We start from the raw sequence: 23,553 nt of genomic DNA, 5'->3' as shown, positions 1-23,553 counted from the left end.
TTTTTGGGGTCACCCTGTACCTCATAACTGAAAATATTACTCCGCCTATATCTTATTTCCTGAGTCTGTGTGGTTTCCATGGCAACACTGAACCTTTCACTGAAACCCGCATCAAAAGCCGCTGTCAACTTCATGGACATAATGAACCGTTTTGTCAATTTTTGGATTTCTTTGGCGACCTAAGTTTGGATGAATGGCTGAACGAGGAAGACAAGACAGAAGAGAAAAGGGAGAGATACGCGAGAGTGACGAGTGAAGAGTTGGATCAGCTGGAGAGGTCAAGAAATGAAGCCAGCACGGCCTGGTCACTGTCTTAGGCCATCAAATGTCTACAAGACTACCTGAAAAACACCTGGCAAACAGCTGATTTCTCAGGTGTAAGTAAAGAAGAGCTAAACAAGATCCTCTGTGAATTTTATGGAGCTTTAATTTCTGTAATACAGAGAATGAAATGCACGGACAGTACCTGCTGAGGCAGATTCAGGACCACGGCCAGTACCCGCCGAGGCAGATTCAGCACCACGGACAGTAGCTGTAGGATTTCCCACGGACAGCTATGCAGCTATAACTTTGTTCTTATTATTAATGTGTTAATGTTATAAGTTATTAATTAGCCTATTAATTGTTACTTCACATCCTCTTGTGTAATGCTTAAATATATGTTTAAAAAAATAGCATCCATGCAAGATTCCTTAAAAATCATTGTTTAGCCTAATAAATATTCATTAAAATATAAATGGAAGTTCATAAACGGGATTTTATATTCAGTATTCAATTTCATCATCCTTTTGCGGTCTTGACCACAACACTAGTATTCAGAATGTGGCCTAATGCAAGGATACTCAAATAACTGAACTTGGGGGCCACTTTAGGAAAATGGCAAGGGGCCAGGGGCCAGCTGATAAAATGACAACATTAATGATACTTTATTACGTCTCTCTTTCAGTTGTTTTATTTTCACAAAACGTATCAAAAGGTATTGTGCAATGATAGTCTTTTATGGCTTGGCTTTTTCTATTATGTCCACAACACAGTTGGTAATCAAATGAATTTGCCACATTTTCACTCAATATTGAATAATTCTGTAAGTGCAATTTGCAAATTCGGCATCAACAACTTTTTACATGAACAACAAATGTACACGAATAGCTTTCTGTGTGTCTGTCTGCTGTCAGGTGGGTTAACACTGAAGATACCTGAGCTCATCTCTGTCAACTGCTTCACAAAGAGTCATGTATGACTTGGCCCACATTCAACGCAAATCTTTTCCATAAAGTTACTTATGAAAATAAGTATTTGAGTGGCTAAATAAAATAAAATATAATAAAATACCTGACAATAGATTACCCAGCATTTTGTCTGTTTAGCTATCAAGTGATTAAAATCAATGATAGTTGAGAAGGACAATGACATAGACGTCATTAACGACTTTTCCTATAAAAGCCACTGGCTTAATAAAGTGGCCAAGGAAAAAATAAGTCTAGTGAGATTGGGTCATTTGCGTCGGTCAGCCTATTGTGCAAAAGATTTTTAATCAGATTCATGGCTGAAAATGACTTTTGTATATTTCAGGAGTTACCATGGTGACAAAAACCCAAAAGAACAGGGTCACATGACCTATCCGCAATGAATGGCCAAAACTTCCCAAGGCTCCAGAGCGCATAGCTTTTGACCTGCGTCCACGCACCAAATACGAAAAACGTGCGTCTTGTGGAGAAGAAGCAGAGTGTCGATTTTCAAACAGATCGGACTTTGTGATTTCTCGCAATTCAAGTTTCAAATCGCAATTTTGCCCTCATTGTAAAATAATAGGGAACGGGCCGAGAGCCATGCATTTTCAAAGCCTCACAGCTCCCTCATTCTTTGGCCCACAGACTCCATTCAAAGCTTAAACGGGTCAGCAGAAGTTCAACTTTATGTGTGTCATCTTCAATTTTTCATATATGTTTTTGTTTGGCATAAAACACAGTTTAAGTTTGGAATCATTTTTGAGCCACCTCTGACTTTTGAATGAGTGTGTATTGCGTGAGCTAGAGTGCGTGACATCACAGCTAGAGTGTAGCAGCCCTGAAAAATCGCCTACAACTTTTGTCTTTAACTTGCTCTCCTGGCCACAATTTTCACTCCACATGCATAATTTTTTCTAAAAGTAGTAGGAAAAATAGTTCTGCTTTGAAAAATGTAAATAGAAAAGCAAAGCAACATATACTTTTTAAACAGTGACACTTAACAAGGCAGGAGTGCCAGCTCTCTCCCCCATAGACTCCCATTATACCTGGAACCCACAATCTGGGGAGAGAAGCAGAAACACACTTTTTTAACTCGCCGAATCTCAGGCATTTGGGGGAGTTGGCAAATAATTTTGACACAGTTTGAAAGCCCAGAGCCTTGCCTTTCTCATGTTACCTTTTTATTTTGCTCGGACTTACTGTCATTGAGAAAAAAGCATTGGTTTGAGCACTACTTTTAGGCAATTCTCTGCCAAGCTCCACTGTCACTCATGCTGTGTGCTTTATAGAGCCTCATTTCTACCTCAGGCCACATGAACCTCAGTGGCACAGTGGATAGTGTCTCTGCCTCCCCACCTGGGCAAGAGCAACAACCCTTTGAAGCCACATATATTGGTCATACGGTCACTCAGCAACATAAATCGAACTTTTAAAAAGGTGACATTGACCAAAGTACTGGTTTTTCAAGAATGTATTGGTCAAGTTTGATAGTTTTTGATCAGTCCTTGTTGAAGAATCATCCTCAATTTAGTTTTTTCACTTTTTAATGGGAGGTAGTATTTATTCATTTATTCATATAATGCACACTCTACACTCTTTTTTACACACACACACACTATAACTGAGTGCAGTTCACTTTGTTCATTGATCACTGTTCATACTTTTTAGTGACAGACACACACACACACCACCGTGCAGATACACACTCTTCCAGGCACATACAATACGTAGCTCAATGTAACTGACTTTGTTCATACATCACTATTCTTACTTTTTAGTGATTCGGTGACAGCCCCCAAGGCACTCTCAAAATTTCCCTGCGGGAATTTTCTAGTTATATACTAGTATTGTAATCAGTGATAATACCTTTATTACAATTTAAAAATAACACTTTTAATATTATTATTTGGTATTTTATCATTTTATTTCTGATTGACTGGGGGGCCAGTCAAAAGGGATGTTTACTCCTCAGACGCTGCTCTGGTTCTGTCAACATGGAGAGGTGTCTCCAGGTGCATCGGACTAGGAGCAGTGGGTCCCGGCTCTAGTGTTAAAGGAGGAGGAATCTGGTTCTGTCAAACAGCCCAGACATCTCTGCATGTCAGTTGCTGGTCGACTGACCATCGCAGCTCCTGGATTTTGAGACATTTTCACAGACTGACGGCAACTCCTCCTCCTCAACGTCCTTCTGTGGTCAAATTAGCCAACAGGAGCCGTGTGGAGCCACGACGAGCTCCACCCCTCTGTCTCTCTGATGGTCATGGAGACTCAGTGAACCAGAATCAGACACACTTTACTGATCCCTGCGGGGAAACTGGGTCAGTTGCAGCTGCTCAAATTCTTGAAAGAATAAATTTCAAGCAGAAGTGAAATTATAAGAAACAGGAAAAAAAAAAAGTAAGTAAAAACATACACGAGAAATTTTAAAAAGCGCATTATGTATGTATAAGCACATTAATCCCACAAAGATATTACAACAATAGACATACAAATTGAGCATGTGTAAAAAAAAATTTTTTTCTTTTTTTTTTTTAAAGTCTATCTATATACACCGTATATATACACAGGGATATTGCCCTTTTGAATTGCTGTCAAGTCCTACAGGCATAAAATTATTACACAGGCACATGTAAGAATAACTGCCATTATATTGTACCATCTGTGTGATCATAACCCTCATGTGGCTTTGATGAAAAGACTTACAGGCACAGTGGAAATCTCCTGGGCACATCATTCTCTGCTGAGGGGGAGAAAATCTCACAGTAGTGTCAGCTGATGGGCTGCATGAGAAGTAAACAGATTTCTTGTTGTTGCTGTAATCATTAACACTATTGCTTTTAGTTAATATGGCGTTGTTGCTCATTGTCCCTCAGATCGTGGAACATAAAACTGTTTTGTGCAGCAGTGCTGACTACATTAGTCTGTGTGAGCAGTGTTCAGATGTTCAACCTGCAGCTCTGCAGCTTCACCTGCTGCTCTCACACACACTCGCTCATGTTTTCTGACATTTGCTTTCATGTTGACTCTTAATGTGTTTTCTAACATTTTTTTCTGTGGTATAACCTTTACCACAGATGGAGCAGTTGAATGGTGTCTCTCCTGTGTGGATTCTCATGTGTCTTTTGTGGTTATTTTTATCTGTAAAACTTTTACAGCAGACAGAGCAGCTGAATGGTTTCTCTCCTGTGTGAATTCTCATGTGTTTTTTGCAGTTATTTTTATCTGTAAAAACTTTACCACAGACTTGGCAACTGAACGGTTTCTCCCCGGTGTGGATTCTCATGTGAGTGTTGATGCTTTGTTTCTGTGTAAAAGCTTTACCACAGAGTGAGCAGTTGAATGGTTTCTCTCCAGTGTGGATTCTCATGTGTGCGCTGACGCTTTGTTTCTGTGTAAAACTTTTCCCACAGACTGCACAGATAAATGGTTTCTCTCCCTTGTGCATAATCATGTGTCTGTTTAAGTTGTCTTTTCGTTTAAAGATTTTACTACAAAAAAAGCAGCTCCACAGTTTCTCTCCTGTGTTCTTGTTCACAGAGCAGGAAGATGGTTTCTCTGCATCATCAGATCCATCATCACTGAAAAGGAGTTCACTCTGTGGGTTTGAACCTGACTGAGGCTCTCTGCTCTCCTCCCAGTCATCACTGTCATCAGTCTCAGCTTCAGAAGAGTGTGAAGAGAGGAGCTGGCCCTCACTAGTTGCTTGGAAATCAGCAGCTGGATCTGAGTTCCTGGCTGGTTCCTCTCCATCAGCTTCTGTTTTCATCTGTTCAGTGGAGCTGCTGGCTGGAGGCTCTGCCTCTCTGTTCTCCTCAGTTTGGCTCTGATGAAGCTGTGAGCACTGAGCTTCCTCTTCATCATCTTCACTCTTCACAGTGACAGCAGTGAAGGGGAACTTGGTGAGATCTTGAAGCTGCTCTGCCTCCTGATTGGTCCACAGCTCCTCCTGTTCCTCTTTAATGTGTGGGGGCTCTGGCTCCTCCTGGTCCAGACTGGAGCTGCACTCCTGCTGCTCAGGGGGAACCTCTTCTTTACACACCAGCAGCTGCTGAGACATCACTGAAACACACACACACACACACACACACACACACACACACACACACACACACACACACACATTACGGAAAACCTTAGTTAGAGGTTTACTTGAACCTGTTAGTATTACTTCATGTTGATGAGATCTGTGCAGCATGATCGTAGCTGTAGAGGGAGGAAAAATGGAGGAGGTTAGAAATAAATCAGAGTTTGAAATGATAATTTAAATATCATGAAATGATGTTACACTACACTGCAATTAACTTTATTTTGAAAAAAGAACACCGGAGTCATCACCCGCCTGTTTGATTCTCCTGCTGCACGCTCGCAGAGGGAGAGAGACGGGCAAGAGAAAGGTACCGAGGCAAGATTAAATTTAATCAATTTTTTTGTTCAAGCCTGTGAAAACGACCCTAATGTTATCGTTAATGTTAACACTGTAGGGTCCTATCATAGACATAATATACGTAGACGCCTCATGACGTGCTGGAACGTGAGCTGTGTCACCGCCATATTGGATGGGTCTCTTCACTCTAGGCTAACACCAGCATAGATATCTATAATAAAGGCTTTATTATATATTATCTTTATTATAGATATCTATGAACACCAGAGTCAGCAGGTGTCAATGGAGAGAAAGCAAAAATGCCGTTTTTTTTGTGCCGCGTACGGTTGCAATAATCGGCGCAGTATTCAAACCAGATCGCGTGGGATTACCTTTCACAAGTAAGACTGAACAATCATTTTGGTTATTTTACCATTTATAATATTATGTCATCGTGACAGACGTTACTTACGTGTAACGTTATTACAGCAGGAACTGGTACTCTCTCTCTCATTGACTCTTGCTGTTTTTTTCTTTTTCTTTTGAAAGGTTTCCCAGTGATGCAGGCTTGAGAAGGCAGTGGGAAGTTGCTCTTAGACGGGAGGATTTTGTTGCGACGGAGACATCAAAGCTCTGTAGTGAGCACTTCAAACCCGAGAATTTGGACAGGACGGGTCAGATTGTTAGGCTAAGAGATGGTGCGATCCCATCCGTCTTCAGCTTCCCATCTCATCTCCAAAGAGTAGGTGTATTTTTACTCTACATGCTAACGGAGATGTCTGTGTATCATATGTAAATCAAAAATTAATATCACACTTTGCTAAACATGTTTTTTTTGTTTTTGTTTTTTTACCGTTAGTTCTTTCTACATGTTTAGGAATTAGTGATGTACTGTGTATTACAATAAACTGTGTGGGATACTAAAACCTTTTCAAGTGTTTTTAATGACGTTGTTTTTAAGTATTAGGCTTTGTTTCTTATATTTTAGCCTGTAGTGACAAGGACTTCAGTAACGCCAAGGAAAGCTGAAGAGAGTCTACCAGTGGACCTTTCTCAGCATTTCCCTGAAACTGAACCTCAGCCCAGTGATGTGAGTATTTGTAGGCAGTCATTTGATATGTCCCATACAGCTGTGAGTTCCATGGCTCTGGTCATATCAAAATCTCTCCCTTGCTTTCTGGAATTCTTAAATTAATAATTACACAGATGAAGTGAACACATGCACACCCCTTCCACTGACACTCTCTCACACACGCACCCTCTCTCTCTCTCATACTTATGGTACTGGCAGTGATATTATGGGTATGGAAATAAGAATGTGTGCCTGCACATATGTAGTGCTAAGCACCAAACATCACTGAAAATATTTTCATCCTTCTTTCTATTAGGACCACTCCTATGCTTTGCTCAATTCTCCTGCTCATCTAAAGGCCAGGCTCAATGAAACTTTGGCTAGAGTGGAGAGTCTAGAGCGGGAGAAGAAAAATGCAAAGGCCCGAGAACGAAGAGCAAAGAAGAATGTAAAAATTCTTCTGGAAGATCTGAAGAAAAAGAACTTTATTAATGAGGAGTTGAAAGAAAGGCTTGATGTCCACTCAGGTAAAATAAATTGATAATACAACCTTGAATTTTATGTTGTTTATACTCTTTGTCAGAAGAGAACTTACTAACCAATTTGTATTAACTGAATTTCTGTCCCCATTTGTGAACCTTTCTGCGGTCATATGTGACCAGTTACCTGCCCACCCGCTTTGGTGGTCTTGTGGACAATGCCCTCGTTTACCTCTCAGGGTTTGTTGTAAGAAAAATTCTCAAAAAACTGTCCTGTGAGGTGTGCCGTGCAAGCCTCGTCACAGCTGCTGTACCCTCATCCTTCGACCAGAGCTACCACCTGCTTGCACTTAAAAACAATGGTGGGCTTATGATCCCCTCAGAGGGAACAGTGAAGGTGGTCAGAGCAGCAGAGCGAGTGATTCACCAAAACACACAAAGAGAACAAAGTGTCAGTGTGTCTTTGGTCAACCATTTCGTCAGGGCGGAGATTGGTTCAGAGGATGTATTCTTGCTTGGGGAGCACATTGCAGAAACCCAATTTGGAATCGAGAACCATCATTTCATGCTTGTGTCATTTGTGGTGTCTGTATTTCATAAAGTAAGGCTGCACCACATCGCAAAATTAACAACACTGGAGTTGCAGAGTGCCAGCTCACGCAAGAAGCTGTGCAAAACAGTTCCTTTTCAAGGGTTTTAGCTAGGGATGGTCCGATCCAATCCACTGGATCGGTATCGGGTCCGATCCAGGCCAAAATGACTGGATCGGGTATCGGATTTTTTATTAGAACCCGTCCGATCCGATCCATAAGCCCAAGCTATCTCATATATCCTCAACTTCACTTTGCGCGACATGCCGTAACACAGACGAGCTGTTGCCATGGTTGCCATGTGCCTGTGTTTTCATCACGTGAGCAGAAGCCTGCAGAGCTGTAGTCATGTCCTCCGTTAACTATATGAGTGTCTCAAGGGGTGGTAGCAAAACCGGACGTTTTAACACAACGGACTTAATAAAGCATCTGAAGAAGCATCATGGAAAGGAGTACGGAGACTTTTTACAGGCGAGTACAAAGAAAAGCGAACCGTTTTTGTTTTGGTGCAGCCAATCTTGGGTTCGTTTCCCAAAGCAGGTTTTCCGTTTCACAAAGGGAGGTAACACAAAGCAGAGAAAGAGGGGTAACTCTAGTCTGTTTCACAGGGGGAGGTAACTTAAGCTCTCGGTCAGTTACCGCAGTAACAGACTCCATGAAACTAACCTGGTCGGGACCAGGTTTTTCTCATGAAACCTCGAGTTTCTCTCTGTGTCCGCCCTCTTTCAGCCACACACCGTATTTAACTTCCTCATTCATTCAGTCAGCAGGCGTGTTTTGGCGTGGCGTATTAGTTCTGCCGTCTGTTACTTTAAAAAAAAAAAATAAAAATAAATAAATGATTTTTAAAAACAGTCAGTAGACCTTTATTAGAAGTCCATTAGTAGTTAGATGGCGTCTTTTTTTTTTCACGAACATGGCATGTCCTTTCGACAGCGATCCCGTGGATGAAGGTGCAGTGTTACTGCGCAGAGAATTAAATATCCGTCGGGAGATGGTTATAAGACCGCGCATAGATGTTTTAGCATTTCCAGACAATTATCTTTTTGAGCGTTACCGTTCCACGTCACCTAAATGAAATAAATTAATAGGCCAGCAGTAATTCAAGCAGTTTTCCCCTGTAATATTATTGATTGCAACGGACTACATTTAAACTTACGCATTGACCCTCCCACGCCGTCTCCCTCTCCTTTGCCGCTGCTAAATAAATAAATAAAAAATAACATGTTCAAACTGCTGTATGAATGCATTAAGATTTCCAATTCAATTGGGGTGAAAAACGCCCGACGCTTCCCTGTTGCCTTGGTGACTCTTACAGCTTATAGCTTATAGCTTATAACTTATAGCTGTTGTGCACGTGCTTAACTCCAGGTGAAACTACTCCGAGTTGATAAAACTAACTCAAATGAAAAATTTGCACCAAGTTGCACTTTTATTTAGTGTTACACATGACTTTAGTTGTTGTCACATATTTTCCTTCTTTCTTTAGGGGACCAGAATAGTTGTTGTAAGGTGAATGTGGTGTTTTTAGATGTCAGTATCAAGCAAATTACATCCACGTATTATTAACAACTTTTAAAGTGACAAAAAGAATAGGATCGGTATCGGTATCGGCCGATCCTCAAGGCTGCAGCATCGGTATCGGTATCGGATGTGAAAAAGTGGTATCGAGCCATCCCTAGTTTTAGCTCCCCAGCCCCAGTTGTAAACCCAACAAGGAAGTTTAAGACTGACCTAGAATTATATTGTTTTGTTTTCCAGGCCTTTCAAAAAATGTTCTTTGTAATGAAATCTGGTGAGCGAAGCAGAGGAAATTAAATTGATGTCCTCTGTGTGTGTGTGTGTGTGTGTGTGTGTGAGTGAGTGAGTGAGTGAGTGAGTGAGTGAGTGAGTGAGTGAGTGAGTGAGTGTGTGTGTTTAAGAGAAATAAATTCAAATGATCAAACTTGTTTTTTTAATAGATTATAAAATGTATTCATTTATACATTTATCTATATGCCATACCATATGTCTTTATTATAATACAAAGTCTTTCAGCATGAAAATACGTATTTTTAATGTGTGACAGCATCCTGTATCATAACTGAAACTCTGCTGTTTGTAACAAACCAAACCGTGGGAAAATCGGGTAAAAATTCGGGAGTTATGGATTTTTATAGTTTATAGTTGGGGATACACCTTCCTCAGTAGAAATAAATGCACTGGGAGCGCCTTAGAGACCCATCCAAGATGGCGGCCGGCTGCTTCGTCAGCTCCAATAGGCAGCGGCAGCCTATGAGGCATCTACGTATATTATGTCTATGGGTCCTATAATTTCAGCGATCACGGAATCGCGGAATTAGCCAAATAAAATGGAATCTATTTTTAACACGGAATTTGACATAATTTGAATGAAATGCTGTTTTTCTGTGGAATATGAACGTTTGTCTGGGGGAAATTACATGGAGGGAAGCAAATCTGGGTGGCACAACCCCTCCAGTGGTTTCACCTGCACCACCAAGAAAACAAAATTACAACAACTGCACCGGCACCGTACGAGTCCAAAAGGCAGAGAAACTTTCCACGCTACAGCAGCTCACTGACAGAGATTGTGTAACAAAGTGAAGAGTTGCCACTCCGCTCTATTTTCACTGGCTAACAGCAGCACACTGGCTTAGCTTGTCTATTCATAGAAGAGGTATCACTTCTGCTTATTTTTTTCAATCTGTTATCACATGCATACTACTGCTCATTCATTGGTAGTTGAATTGTTTGGTCTGTTTGATAAGTAATTTACATTTTTAAAACAAATAATTTAACATATTGTAAATATGGGGGGTGGGGGGACGCTGACACTGTAGCCCTCCCCCACAGTTTCAAAAAATCCTGGAGGAAAGCCTGAAGGATTAAAAAAAAAAAAAAAAGAGTTATATCTTATATCCACGGTTCTCAAAGTGGGGTCCGTGGACCCCTGGCAGTCCGCGACGCATAGCCAGGGGGGGTCTGCGAAAAAATTCATGGCAATGTATTTTTTTTTATTATTATTAATTTTTACAAAACTTTTTTGGGGGTAGGGGCGTTAAACTGTGAAATAAACACTGTTCGTTTTTAAGTGTCTCCCATGATTGATTTGGGGAGCTTACTTATGTGATTACACATCAGGCAATCTGGTATGACACCTCACAGGCGCTCGTACGGCTTCACAAATAACAGCAACAACAAACACTCAAAGCGCCTCTGTCCGTCAGTGTCGAGTCAATTCTTACGGTACACAAAGGGGTAACAGCCGGTCTCCGCTAGAAGTCCTGCCTCTAACCTAATATCGCTCATTGATTGGCTCTGCCATTTCTTGCTAATGTGTGATTGGCCGTCCCCACTGTCACTCCATCTGGTTGTAAAAAAAAAAAAAAGCGCCAGAGAATGTGCACAGCGAAGTTTGTTTGGCTGGTTGGCCAGCAGCTACACACACGGACTGTTTTCTTCACTGTTTATTTCGTCAGTTTGCAGTTAGAACAATAGTTCAGCATGCCTCTTTGACATGAGAGCTTTTATCAGGCACATTGGCCTGTTGTCTCTAGGGAAGCAGGAATTATCCATTTTTACTAACCATGATTTAAAATGTCAAGCTTATAGAACTGTAGAGCCTCAACAACAGAGATTTTTTTATTTTTCAAATAAGAGCAAGGCAATGGACACTAATCTGTTTGTATTTAGTGTCAAACATTTATTTTATTTTATTTATGTTTCTGTACAATGTTGTTGATGTACAGTATGATGCACAGTTGCACTAAAGACAAGAACTCAGTTAAATTGCCTGCTTGTCTTTCTTTAGTTGCCTTTAACTTACAACATTACAGAACTATTAAATACTTGTAGTCAGTATAGATATTCATATATGCAGTATAAACATTAATGTCAATCCCTTACTAGTTTTTATTTTTTCTGATTATGATCATTTGCTTGTTTATTTGATCAGCTCAACATGATGTGAAATTACAGTCATAAATGCAAAAAACATCAACTTTCTGGAGCGCCCCCTTGGAGCGCTTTTACGTCCCCACCAATGTCAAAATCAAACCTATGCCCTTGGATGAGGCTATGTGCTAATGCTGTTAATCAACTAGCTAAGAGTACAAATGTGGTTATAAGTATTATGCTTATCGGTGTTACGAGTGTCAGGGGGTTCCCGGAAAATTTTGACCCCTCCGGGGGGTCCATGGGCCAAAAAAGTTTGAGAACCCCTGCCTTATATAACTGTGCAACATCATACATTCAGTGACCACTTTAATAGGTGCACCTGTACAATCTAATGTCATCTAATACAACAGCTCTGTCACAAAATCTGCATTTGTGAAGCTTATAATGTTCAATGTTTGTTGACATTCGGTCTGAGCTGCGTTAGTTCAATTATATGTTGATTATGGAGGTCATAGTGTTGGAGTTGTACCAGCCTGCATCATACTGAGAGGTTTTTCTAATATTTTGCCCTCCTACATTATGTAAATGGATGTGTAATTCTACATGTAAGAGTAATGTTACACTACCTGATGAATGATGAGAAGGCTTCAGGTTACACTGTGAGCCAAAGTGAAGCACAGATGGTTGAGGAGCCGGTGGAGAGAAGGCCTCTTCCTCTGGGTCTACATGCACTGCAGCGCTGGCTGTAGGTGCATCTGTAGGATCTCCCAAATCCTTAGAACACACCAACGTTACACCACATGAAAATACATTACAAATTTATTAAATGTGCAAACAAAGTCACCAAGCTGTAACTAGACTTCAGGGTTCTAATGTTAACAAGCTTAGGTTACCAATTATGCCTTCTCATACACTACTCACAAAAAGTTAGGGATATTTGGCTTTTGGGTGAAATTTATGGAAAATGTAAAAAGTTCACGCTACAGTGATATTATATCATGAAAGTAGGGCATTTAAGTAGAAGCATGCACTGGTGATTTCCTCATCTCAAACAATTTCTTGAAACAAAAGCCAACAACAGTGGTGGATATACCACAACAAAAAATGTCAGTGTCAATAACTTGTCATGTGCCCTTGAGCATCAATTACAGCTTGACAACGACGTCTCATGCTGTTCACAAGTCGACTTATTGTCTGCTGAGGCATGGCATCCCACTCTTCTTGAAGGGCGGCCCTCAGGACATTGAGGTTCTGGGGTACAGAGCTCCGAGCCTCTACACGGCGACTCAGCTGATCCCATAGGTTTTCTATGGGATTCAGGTCTGAGAAAGTGCAGGCCACTCCATCTGAGGTACCCCAGTCTCCAGCAGCTGTTCCCTAATGATACGACCTCGATGAGCTGGAGCATCAAACACCTGATGTGAATTTTGCTGTTAAACTCCTTGTTAGAGAACAGCAACTTGTGCAAAAAGTACTGACACACTGAACAGTTGGACATGTGCATTCAAAAGTTTACAGAAGGTCACATTAAGTTCACCTGTAAAGGTTAGAATGCATTTTAGGTTCATCCTGAAATTTCACCCAAAAGCCGAATATCCCTAACTTTTTGTGAGTAGTGTATGTAAACAGTACAGTACATTAACAAAGTGCATTGCTAATGGTAGCTAGTGTTAGCCATTATGCCTTATTAGCTGGGGGATGCTTACAAGCTGCCTTACAACAATGAACACGTACAATAAGTTGCGTCTCATTATTTAAAATCATTATTTTGACTAATTTGGAAGTTAGCAAACGTTATAAAACAATACTTACGGCGCACGGTTGACGTTTTCGTTGAGCTGAACCTCTGACGGATCCGTGAGCATTGAGCCCACCTGCGGCAGGAGCTGCTGCTGACGGCGGACCTGATGGAGCCGCTGTGTGCACCGAGGGAACCGAGCCTGCACTGAGTCTCACCCGCTCCGGGCATCGGCATCCCATCCTGAACTCCATCATGTCGCTGGGATGATAATCCCCCGGTCTGAAATGAGCGCCGCATACGACCGCGTTTTTGGTGACAGACGCCGAAGTGAAGTCCCGCCTCTTCACCTGCACAAAGCGCACCCAGGCGCGGAAGATAGCTCCGCTCCTTTTCCTGTTAGGAAAACGGTGGACACGATGTCCCGACAGGCTGGAGTTTGTGCAGTTAGCACAAACACAATAATTTACCATGATGATAAAAAAAAATGCTACTAAAACTACCGAAAACACACCAACTCATTACACCGAGACCGCTCATGCTCACTACCACCTACGACTGCGCACTGAGCCGGGGCAGAGCTGAGGAGACCGACTCCCTCCAGTTACGTCATATGACGCCATTTTCCAAAAAAAAAAAAAAAAAAAAAAAAAAAAAAGCGTTTTTTAGGAGCTTTGCTCAAAACGGCCACTTTCTCCTCTGAATACGTGCCCTTATGTCTTGTAAAACATTAAATCCTGCATTAACTTTTCACATGGTAATTTTCACACAAGGTTAAGTATAACGTTTGTAAAAACTTTAACCTGCAATATGCTCTTTAAGTTGAAGTTTACATGCCTTACATACAATCCTCATAGAGGGCAAGATAAACGGTACCATGGCAACAGCACACATAAAAATGAACAGGAACGACCACTCTGCTCTATTTAAGTTCTGCGTGCCTGAATAAGCTCTCTGTATTTCAGCTGTCATTCAAAAACTAAACTACGTTACACGGAGGGGAGAGGCAGATTTCATTGGGCTAGCCCGATGTCCTCCTAGAATGGGACCAATGGGCCTCTTTTTGTGTTTTGAATACCGGAGCGGTCGATAAAACTGATTTATAATATAATGTTTTGTTTAAATTACGATCGTCACGGCCAAAACAGTGCGTCGGCCGCCAGACGGCCGGTCCGGGCCTGCAGCACACATGTGGGCTCTGCTGTTTGTGCTCGGCAGGCTAAACCGTCAGCAGCTCATCTGCTGCGTTTCCAGCTGGAAAAAGACACGAGGCGCTGCTTCCCCTGAGCCGGAGACACATTTCACGGTTTACCACAACATCTGACGTTACGCTTCGTTTCTAACACCAACCACAACTTACTTTTTCCAACGGGATCCGACAGAAATGTGAGCAGCGACCACGACGTCTCAACAATACATGGACTCGGGTTGGTTAGCGAACCACACCGTGCGCATGCGCAAAACGAGTTTTATTTGCATGGCGAACCAGATTTTTGAATTGCCAACGCAAATGTGAAAGTGTACATTTAACAGTGGAGTTGCTGTTAGACTTCTGCATATACAGACAAACAAAACAAACAAACAAAAACCTAAAAGGGAAAAATATATAAAACTAAATATAAAATTTATATATCTATATATCTATATATGTGTGTGTGTGTGTATAATTATATATATATACACACACACACACACACATATCTATATACACACACACACACACACACACACACATATACAAACATACCCAAACATATACATATCTATATCTATGGATATAGATATGTATATGTCTCCTCATTTTTGTCATGGCTTTGAGCCAGGTCATGACAATATCTATATCTATAGATATCTATATCTATATATATTTATATATCTGTATCTATATCTATATATATATATACACACACGTATGTGTGTGTGTGTATTAAAGTCCCACTGAAAACAGATTCTTACTCTTGATTTGATGTATTTCCTGTTGAAACAGGAAGTTTGGGCAGGATTATTCACAAGTGCAAACCAACAAAATCCCAGTTTGGGAGAGAAACAGTTTTACTTTTTCTTTATTATTACAGTATGTTTGGGCCATAGTAGGGCAAAAAGAAAATTGTACAGGGCAAATCAGCGTGAGCGAGCCTTTGTAGGGAAAAACTACTAAAGCCGTGCCGGTCTCTCTCTCTCCCCCTCCTGTCACTGTCAAATGAAGCAGAACTGCCAAAAAAGTTCTGAATTTCAGAGTTGTTGGTTTTTTCTTGCAAATTTGTGATTTTATAATCTCCGAAAATTCCAGCTTTTTTTCTCATAAGTTTGTGATATTTTTCTCAGAAATTTGTCACTTTAATATCAGAGAATATATCCAAGGGTTTCTCTTGTAAATTTACAACTTTAATCACGAAAATTCTGATTTTTTTTTTTTTTTTTTTTTTGGTCATAAATTTGTGAGTTTTTTTCTCATCAATTTGTGACTTTACAATCTGAGAATTTTGAGTTATTTCTCATAAATTTGCTTGTTTTCTCATTAATGTATAACTTTAATCACAGAATTTCTGACTTTATAATCTCAAACCTTTCCATTTTTTTCCTAATAAATTTGTTTTCACAGAAATCTACAATTTCAATCTCAGAGTATATCCAAATATTTTTCTTGTAAATTTACGACTTTAATCTAAAAATAAATAAATAAATAAATAAAAAGTCTTAGTTTTTCTCTCAGAATATCAACCCTCCCTCCCCGGCTGCATATTTTTCCCCTACAGTGGCCTTAATACGCCGTCATAGTTAAACAAATCCAGTTTACAAGCAGAAGAGAACAACAAGGTCCATTCAAGTACACAGATTCTCAGTCGGATACTACAGACCAGTGGTTTTAAATTTGGGATCTGGGGCCTCCCTGGTGGTCCCTGAGGATCTACCGGGGGGTCCTCAGCAAAAAATGAAAAAGTTTAAGTTCACTGTCTTCTTATTTATTAGAAACTGTTAGAATGCAGAAAATGTGTGAGAGATCATTTTAATATTTTCTTGTCTGGTTTGATCTCACTACAAATTGTCAGTGTTCAAGTATGACACTGAAACAGATTAACTTAACCCTTTAAGACCAGCAGCCATGTTGACATGACAACGCAGGGTAAACACAGGTGTTACTGATGACATGAAACAAGGTTAGCTCCATTTAGGCGTGACAGAGCGAGGGCTCTTGTGTTTTGTGTTGTGCCTGTTGGCTCACTGGAATGGCTCCATTACACTTAAATGGTACAGAAAAATATATAATACATGATAAGTGAATGTATTTGTTGTATAAAGTAAATATATTTGTAACTACTGATATTTTACTATTATCATTAATGTTATTTTTATCTGGTGTATCAGTTGTCCTTGTTCCTCAGGTTGTGGCATGGGAAAATGTATTGGGCAGCAGTGTTGACTGTTTTAGTCTGCATTAACACAACGTGTGTGAGCAGCGTTCAGATGTTTAATCAGCAGCTCTGCAGCTTCAACTGCTGCTGCTGCTCTCACACACACACTCATGGCTTCTAGCATCTGCACGCCTGGTGAAACTTCTCCCACACACACTGCAGGTGAATGCTTTCTCTCCTGTGTGGACTCTCCTATGAGCTTTTAAATTACTTTTATCACTGAAACCTTTACCACAGACTGAGCAGCTGAATGGTTTCTCTCCTGTGTGAGTTCTCATGTGAGTGTTGAAGTTACCTTTCCGTGTAAAATTTTTACCACAGAGGGAGCAGTTAAACGGTTTCTCTCCCGTGTGAATTCGCATGTGAGTGTTGAAATTACCTTTCCGTGTAAAATCTTTACCACAAAGTGTGCAGTTAAATGGTTTCTCTCCTGTGTGGACTCTCAAGTGTGTGTTGAAGTGATGTTTATGCGCAAAACTTTTACCACAGACTGAGCACATATATGGTTTCTCTCCTGTGTGAATTCTCATGTGTGTGACAAAGGACTGTTTCTGTGTAAAACCTTTACCACAGGCTGAGCAGTTGAATGGTTTCTCTCCGGTGTGGATTCTCATGTGTATGACCAAAGTTTGTTTCTGTGTAACACCTTTACCACACACTGAGCAGCTAAATGGTTTCTCTTCTGCATGCAAGTTCATATGTCTGTTTAAAGTTTCTTTTCGTGTAAATATTTTTCCACAAAGAGAGCAACTCCACAGTTTCTCTCCTGTGTTCTTGCTCACAGAGCAGGAAGATGGTTTCTCTGCATCATCAGATCCATCATCACTGGAAAGGAGTTCACTCTGTGGGTTTGAACCTGACTGAGGCTCTCTGCTCTCCTCCCAGTCATCACTGTCATCAGTCTCACCCTCAGAAGAGTGTGAAGAGAGGAGCTGGCCCTCACTAGTTGCTTGGAAATCAGCAGCTGGATCTGAGTTCCTGGCTGGTTCCTCTCCATCAGCTTCTGTTTTCATCTGTTCAGTGGAGCTGCTGGCTGGAGGCTCTGCCTCTCTGTTCTCCTCAGTTTGGCTCTGATGAAGCTGTGAGCACTGAGCTTCCTCTTCATCATCTTCACTCTTCACAGTGACAGCAGTGAAGGGGAACTTGGTGAGATCTTGAAGCTGCTCTGCCTCCTGATTGGTCCACAGCTCCTCCTGTTCCTCTTTAATGTGTGGGGGCTCTGGCTCCTCCTGGTCCAGACTGGAGCTGCACTCCTGCTGCTCAGGGGGAACCTCTTCTTTACACACCAGCAGCTGCTGAGGCATCACTGAAACAAAAAGAAAAAAAGAAAAAAAAAAGTTCATAACAATAGTAATAACAATCATCCCCTTATAGTGATTAATTTGGCCTGAATGTACATAATCACCAAGTGGTTTCCACTGCATTTCAATTATCAGGGTTAGATTATTATTGCTTGTTAATTGGTGCATCTTTGTACCACAACACAGGTTATGTTAGCAAGTTGGAAATATTTAACAGCCACAAGAAGTACCAACAAGTTCCCCTGAGCAAAACAGCAGGGCTGGGACGAGATGATCTCCTGACTCAATACTGTCACACTACCTGGGTGGCGATTCACTATGTGTTGCTATTCAACAAGAATTGCGATCCGATATTACAATTTATTGTGATTTTCGTTTTCTGAACCCTCCTCTAGTTTGTGTCTGTAAAGTTTGATGAGGCTGTGATTCTCCTAGAGGTCACTAGAGGTCATTTTCTACAGCGACGTCCAGTTTGACAAAAGTCTCTGCCTGCAGTGAAATGGCTGCTATGGGGGCCAACATCATCACACAGGAATCAAATGTGGCTCATTGAATCCACAAGAGTCTCAGCTTTCCAGTCAAAGCCAACTGATGCAGCTCCAAGACTGTTTAGGCCCCAGTCTGCACACACACACCATTTTACAACAGGCCACAAGAACACATGTGGACTGCAGGCTTTGGGGCCCAAACTGCATGGGATTAGCAGAAGGTGGGCGTGTCTGCAAAGGGGAGAGAACCCATTTTCATTCACACAGCTGGAGGTCAGAGGTCAAGGGACCCTGCTGGAAACAGACATGCCGGGTTTTCAATCAACAACATTTAGCCGAACATTAGAAACCTATTTATTTTGGTACCAACTGATTCCTTAGGTTGTCTAGTTTCATATGATTAAATAAATAAATAAAATGCTTCAGTGAATCAATTTTTTTCCTCACCCCACAACAAAGGGGACAGGACAATTTTGCTGTTTTCAGAGCTCCAAACCTTATAGCTCAGCCATCACAGTAACACTGGACTGACGGTACTGATCAACACTCGTGAACCCCCCGTGCTGTGGAACATCTGTACCTTCACCTGAGTCTGTCACCTCGACTCCATCATGTTAATCAGATCCAGGATGCTGCCTCTGCAGGACGATCGCAGCCACTTACAGAAACACAAAGTCATTTGTTTCCCCATAAGACTAATTTTTTCTTTGTTGTTTTTATAGTGTTAAATAAAAACTTATTCATCCACTTTGAGCGGTGTTGTCTTAAAACTACAGGGGTGAAATTGAAATCCATGGGAATCTACAACGGCGTATTAGTGCCTTTGTAGGGGGAAATATTATGCAGGCAAAGAGGGGGGGTAATAATCAGCGAAAAACACTCAGAATTTCAGATATTAAAAGGCAAACATTTATGAAAAAAACCCCACAAATTTATGAAAAAAAAAAACTCTGAAAAATTCTGAGATCATTCAGTCAGAAAAAACTTGGAAAATCTGAGATTACAGTTGTAAATTCATGAGAAAAAAAACTCGTATGTCTTATTCTTATAAAGGCTCTACATGTGTTGACTCTGTGAGGTTGGATCAGCCACACACTGCAGATGCTTCTGCTCGCCGTGTATCAGGCCTGCAGCTGAAGAACTCATCAAATTCTACTTTGCAATAGGATTCAGCAGGGGGAACATGGATTTATTAGGATTTCTGATCATATTTTGGTAAGGGAATATTTACTTTACCAGGGTAACTTACTATCAAATCATTCTGTTTTAAATTCTGTTTCAAACTGTAACACCACTGACATAATAAGAAACTGTCAAATGTGCCATTTCCTTTGAGCAATGCAATGCACAAAAAACTAATTCATTAATTTATCAATGAAATTTTCCACAGGTAAACATTGGAAAATTATTTTAGGATACTCGGCACAAAACGCCCGGGTGGGTTTAATGGTGGGTGGTTGTAAAGGTTGTAAAAATCAATTTTTGCTCAATCTGATATGCATTCGTCCTTATCCTTTCAATAACTGAAAAAAAAAAAAAAAAAACAGATGTTGCCCTCTTATGAAAGAAATGTCAAGAGAAAATCATAAATTTCCTGGGGCCAACTGAAAACAGTTAAAATTTTTTCCAGAGTCTGTTTTGTTTTTTCCTGAATGCCATATTGTCTGTTTTAATTTTTCTGAATGTGTTTTTTTACAAATTAGGCACATTTTGTCATCATCTAATCATGTGGTAGAGGAACAAAATTTCAACAATTCAATAAGAAAGTACTCAAAATTTAGTGAATATCATTGGAATTGGTTACACAAAATTGCGCTTCTTTTTTTTTTTTTTTTTTAATGTGTCTGTAGTAATTAAACTGCCGATGTGATTGCACGGCTCATGAGCTCCTCCTGCTCATCAGCTCATCATTTGCTTGTATTTACATGGAGGTGGCATGTGATCAGCGGGTCATAGGGTCAGACTGCGGGGCTTTTGGTGCAACTGCAGAAACATGACTGGTTTTTGTTTCTGTGGATTAAGGCTGTGGGCTGTTAGCACCATCTGGCTCGCAGACAGCCCTTCCAGTACGACAGTAGAAAGACAGTTGATAAGGACGAGATTTATAGTGAGATTTAAGGCTCCGAGGGAAATAACTTATAAAAATGTTATGTGATGAACAGAGATCATTTTGTGGGGTTTAATAAATGGTTGGAGGGGGACTTTAAATATGTATAAGGTCATTAACCTGTTTGCGTTGTTTTGCAGTTTGTTTCTTGCTGGCTGCTCACTGTTGTCATCCTTTGATAACTCATATTTACAGGAAGTGTAGTAAAGTTATAACCTGAACTAATGAAGATGATCAGGCCTGGAACTCAAGCAGGAATCAGGTTCCAGGAACTTCACCTTTACCTGTGTGGCTGCCAGTGTAAACGCTTTCAGAGCCCAGGACATCACCTTCACAGCAACAAGAGGCTCACCAGCGCCCCCTAAAGGATCCCGGCCTTAAAACAGAGCATCAGTAACGTGACTACAAGACCTGAGTTGGACAAACCTGCTCGCTGCAGCCGCATCTCAGCTGTGCAGACGGCGTGCAGCAGCTGTGGCCGTCCTGCAGCGGCTCTCACAGGACCAGGAGGCAGCAGTCACAGCATCACAGCCTCGGCTGGCCTTCACCTGGAGAGGAAGAGGAGGACCATTTACTCCCCGTCTGGAAAACAGACAACATGTGCAGTTTGTCAATGATCATGACGTGCTTTACCACAACAGCATATCAGGTCACTATAGGGGGGGAAAAAATGAAGCAGGTGGAAGGGGGGTAATATTCAGAAAAAAAAAAAAAAAAACTTTGAATTTCAGAGATTAAAGTCATAAATGTATGATAAAAGAAACTCAGGAAAACAGCTTCTCTTATTTTATTATCGTTTTTTGGTCAAGAGACCACATAACTTCACATTGCAAAGTTCATAAAAAATAAAAACTATTTTTCAACTATTTTTTTTTCCTCATTATTTTTTCTCAGAAATTTACAACTTTAATCTCAGAAATTCTTATTTTTTTCTAGCAAATTTGTAATCTTATAATCTCAAAATTTTTGAGTTTTTTCTTCAAATTTTATTATTTTTTTTCTAGTAAATGTACCACTTGAATCTCAGAAAGTTCATACACTGACGACTTGATGACGAACTGGTCCTTTTTTCCCCTCAGAATATTACCCCCACCTCATCGGGCTCCGTGATTTTTTCGTCGTAGTCGTAGGTCTACTAACATTTCATTTTTTAAAATCTGGAATAACCTTAATCTGAACTAAACAAGACAAATAAACGAGACAAAGTGACGCAGAGAGCACAACTAGGAAACGTCAAAGAGCTCGATGGGGTGTTTCTGCAGGGCCTGTGTGTGTGTGTGTGTGTGTGTGTGTGTGTGTGTGTGTGTGTGTGTGTGTGTGGTCCATCCTCTGCATACTGTAGTTCTTCATGTATAAATCTGCAAAAACACTTTGTAATTCTCCCATAAGCAGAGAGCAAACGTGTTAAAATGGCGCTTGTTGCAGCTCAGAGGACAGAAACAGCGGCGGGTAGGAAGCGCCATTACAGAGTCACCATGCGAGCAAAACAGCGCCTGGAAATCACTATAATAGCCATCAAAACCACAAAAACACCACAGCGCCGCCTAGTTAAACTGTTACCGAGGACTTAGTGTTACAGTGTGTGAGCTAAATGACTTGTTTTGGTGCAAATGACCGTAAAAAAAGAGACAATACGACAGCGGACTTACAACAGCCTGCGGAGGAAAAAGCGAAGCGCTGACAGCTGGAGAGCTACGGCAAGCCAACGAGGACACACACTGTGAAACACCCTGCTCTGCTTTTTTTTCTTTGTGTTTTTTTCGGGCAGCTCGCCAACCAACATTTAAAGGTGCATAGCGCCACCTACTCAAGCGGAGTGTGTAGATTCATTGCAAAAAAAAAAAAAAAAATCTTTATTGAACTTTATTTTGCATACAATCAATATATGGCGAATACATGTTCCACACAGTACCTGTGCATCAAACTATAAAAATAGCAAGAAACTATAAAAATCAAGTATGAAACTGATGTAATCCTCACCTTCTGCCTGATTTGCACTGGGACAGACTCCAGCCCAACGCAACCCTGACAAGGACAGGAAAATGTCTAAGTGTCTAAATAATTTAATATTTTTTGCCAGTTTATAATTTTTGACGTGTTTGTGTGTGGAGATGATGACAGGAGGAGTGACACTGATAAGACGAAGCATGACACAAACAGAGAGACTGCTGGGTTGAGAAAACCTGCATGTGACACCAATATGAGACCACAGAAGCCTTTATATGAATTAAAATAATAATAATAATAATAATCTACCTTTTCACAAATTTTCTAATGTTCAGTTTGTGTTCATATTGTGCAGAATTTGTCACTTTAATTCTGTGTTTATTACTGAGGTTGTAGTTTGCAGAGGTCTGCTACTGGACTGCATTACACTGAGAGGGGTTTCTCATTATATACAATGAGGTGGGACAGAATAGTGGAAACAGCTGTCAGTAAAGTGCAGCACTAACTATGAGCTCAATGCCAAACATAGAAGTGAATGAACACCTCTGTTACCGTGACAACAAGACAAGCTGAGCATTATAGGCAGCAGGAGAGGAAACTTTATGGCACAACATCTGGATTAGATTGGATTAGATTATACAGGTGGAGCTGATAAAGTGGACACTGAGTGTATATATGTTTACATACTTTATTATGGATGAAGTATACAACAGCTTGGTGTTCCAGTGGGCTCCTCTTTTTATCTTAATTACTGTATATCTGCCTGTTTTTAGGTTTGTGACAGAAGAAATATGTTTCACATCCTTTTGACCCTTTTTATGATTATATAACTGTGTAACTGGCTGTTATACTGATGATGTCTTAACAGGTTTTCAAGTATCTGAACTCTATTAATCATGATATTTGGCTTTCTATCAGGGGGCTAAGGA

General features: G+C 40.6%; 4 protein-coding genes and 1 long non-coding RNA gene across 6 annotated transcripts in view; 1 reads left to right on the top strand and 4 right to left on the bottom strand.

Moving 5' to 3' along the window:
- LOC115369188 (zinc finger and SCAN domain-containing protein 2-like) overlaps positions 1-14,811 on the bottom strand; it is a 59,217-nt gene extending 44,406 nt beyond the window's left edge. Inside the window, exon 1 of the mRNA XM_030065755.1 lies at positions 14,729-14,811. The gene's annotated coding sequence lies outside the window, so the exon portion shown is untranslated. The remainder of the gene's footprint in view (positions 1-14,728) is intronic.
- LOC115369186 (THAP domain-containing protein 6-like) lies at positions 5,882-8,079 on the top strand. The gene is made up of 6 exons (XM_030065753.1): positions 5,882-5,993; positions 6,142-6,334; positions 6,581-6,682; positions 6,981-7,191; positions 7,383-7,543; positions 8,062-8,079. Exons 1-6 carry the CDS (start codon positions 5,896-5,898, stop codon positions 8,077-8,079), a joined length of 783 nt encoding a protein of 260 aa, XP_029921613.1. The 5' UTR covers positions 5,882-5,895.
- LOC115369185 (uncharacterized) lies at positions 9,917-13,991 on the bottom strand. The gene is made up of 4 exons (XM_030065752.1): positions 13,918-13,991; positions 13,443-13,764; positions 12,257-12,404; positions 9,917-10,005 (listed from the first exon to the last, which is right to left on the bottom strand). Exons 1-4 carry the CDS (start codon positions 13,989-13,991, stop codon positions 9,917-9,919), a joined length of 633 nt encoding a protein of 210 aa, XP_029921612.1.
- A 604-nt stretch (positions 14,812-15,415) lies between the features above and the next one.
- On the bottom strand, positions 15,416-17,907 carry LOC115368753 (gastrula zinc finger protein XlCGF8.2DB-like). The gene has a single exon (XM_030065077.1). It carries the CDS (start codon positions 17,792-17,794, stop codon positions 16,859-16,861), a length of 936 nt encoding a protein of 311 aa, XP_029920937.1. The 5' UTR covers positions 17,795-17,907; the 3' UTR covers positions 15,416-16,858.
- A 120-nt stretch (positions 17,908-18,027) lies between these two features.
- LOC115368769 (uncharacterized) lies at positions 18,028-22,426 on the bottom strand. 2 transcript variants are annotated; one of them, XR_003929069.1, is made up of 3 exons: positions 22,327-22,426; positions 21,104-21,259; positions 18,028-18,087 (listed from the first exon to the last, which is right to left on the bottom strand). It is a non-coding gene; the product is annotated as an uncharacterized LOC115368769 (long non-coding RNA). The 2 variants fall into 2 exon arrangements; XR_003929070.1 differs by having other exon boundaries at positions 21,104-21,225.
- Between the last annotated feature and the right edge of the window lie 1,127 nt (positions 22,427-23,553).

The sequence above is a fragment of the Myripristis murdjan genome, chromosome 12 (genome assembly GCF_902150065.1).
Source record: "Myripristis murdjan chromosome 12, fMyrMur1.1, whole genome shotgun sequence".
NCBI classification, from domain to species: domain Eukaryota; kingdom Metazoa; phylum Chordata; class Actinopteri; order Holocentriformes; family Holocentridae; genus Myripristis; species Myripristis murdjan.
The sequence above is the reverse complement of the archived record's forward strand: the minus strand, read 5'-3'. Positions and strand labels throughout refer to the sequence as shown.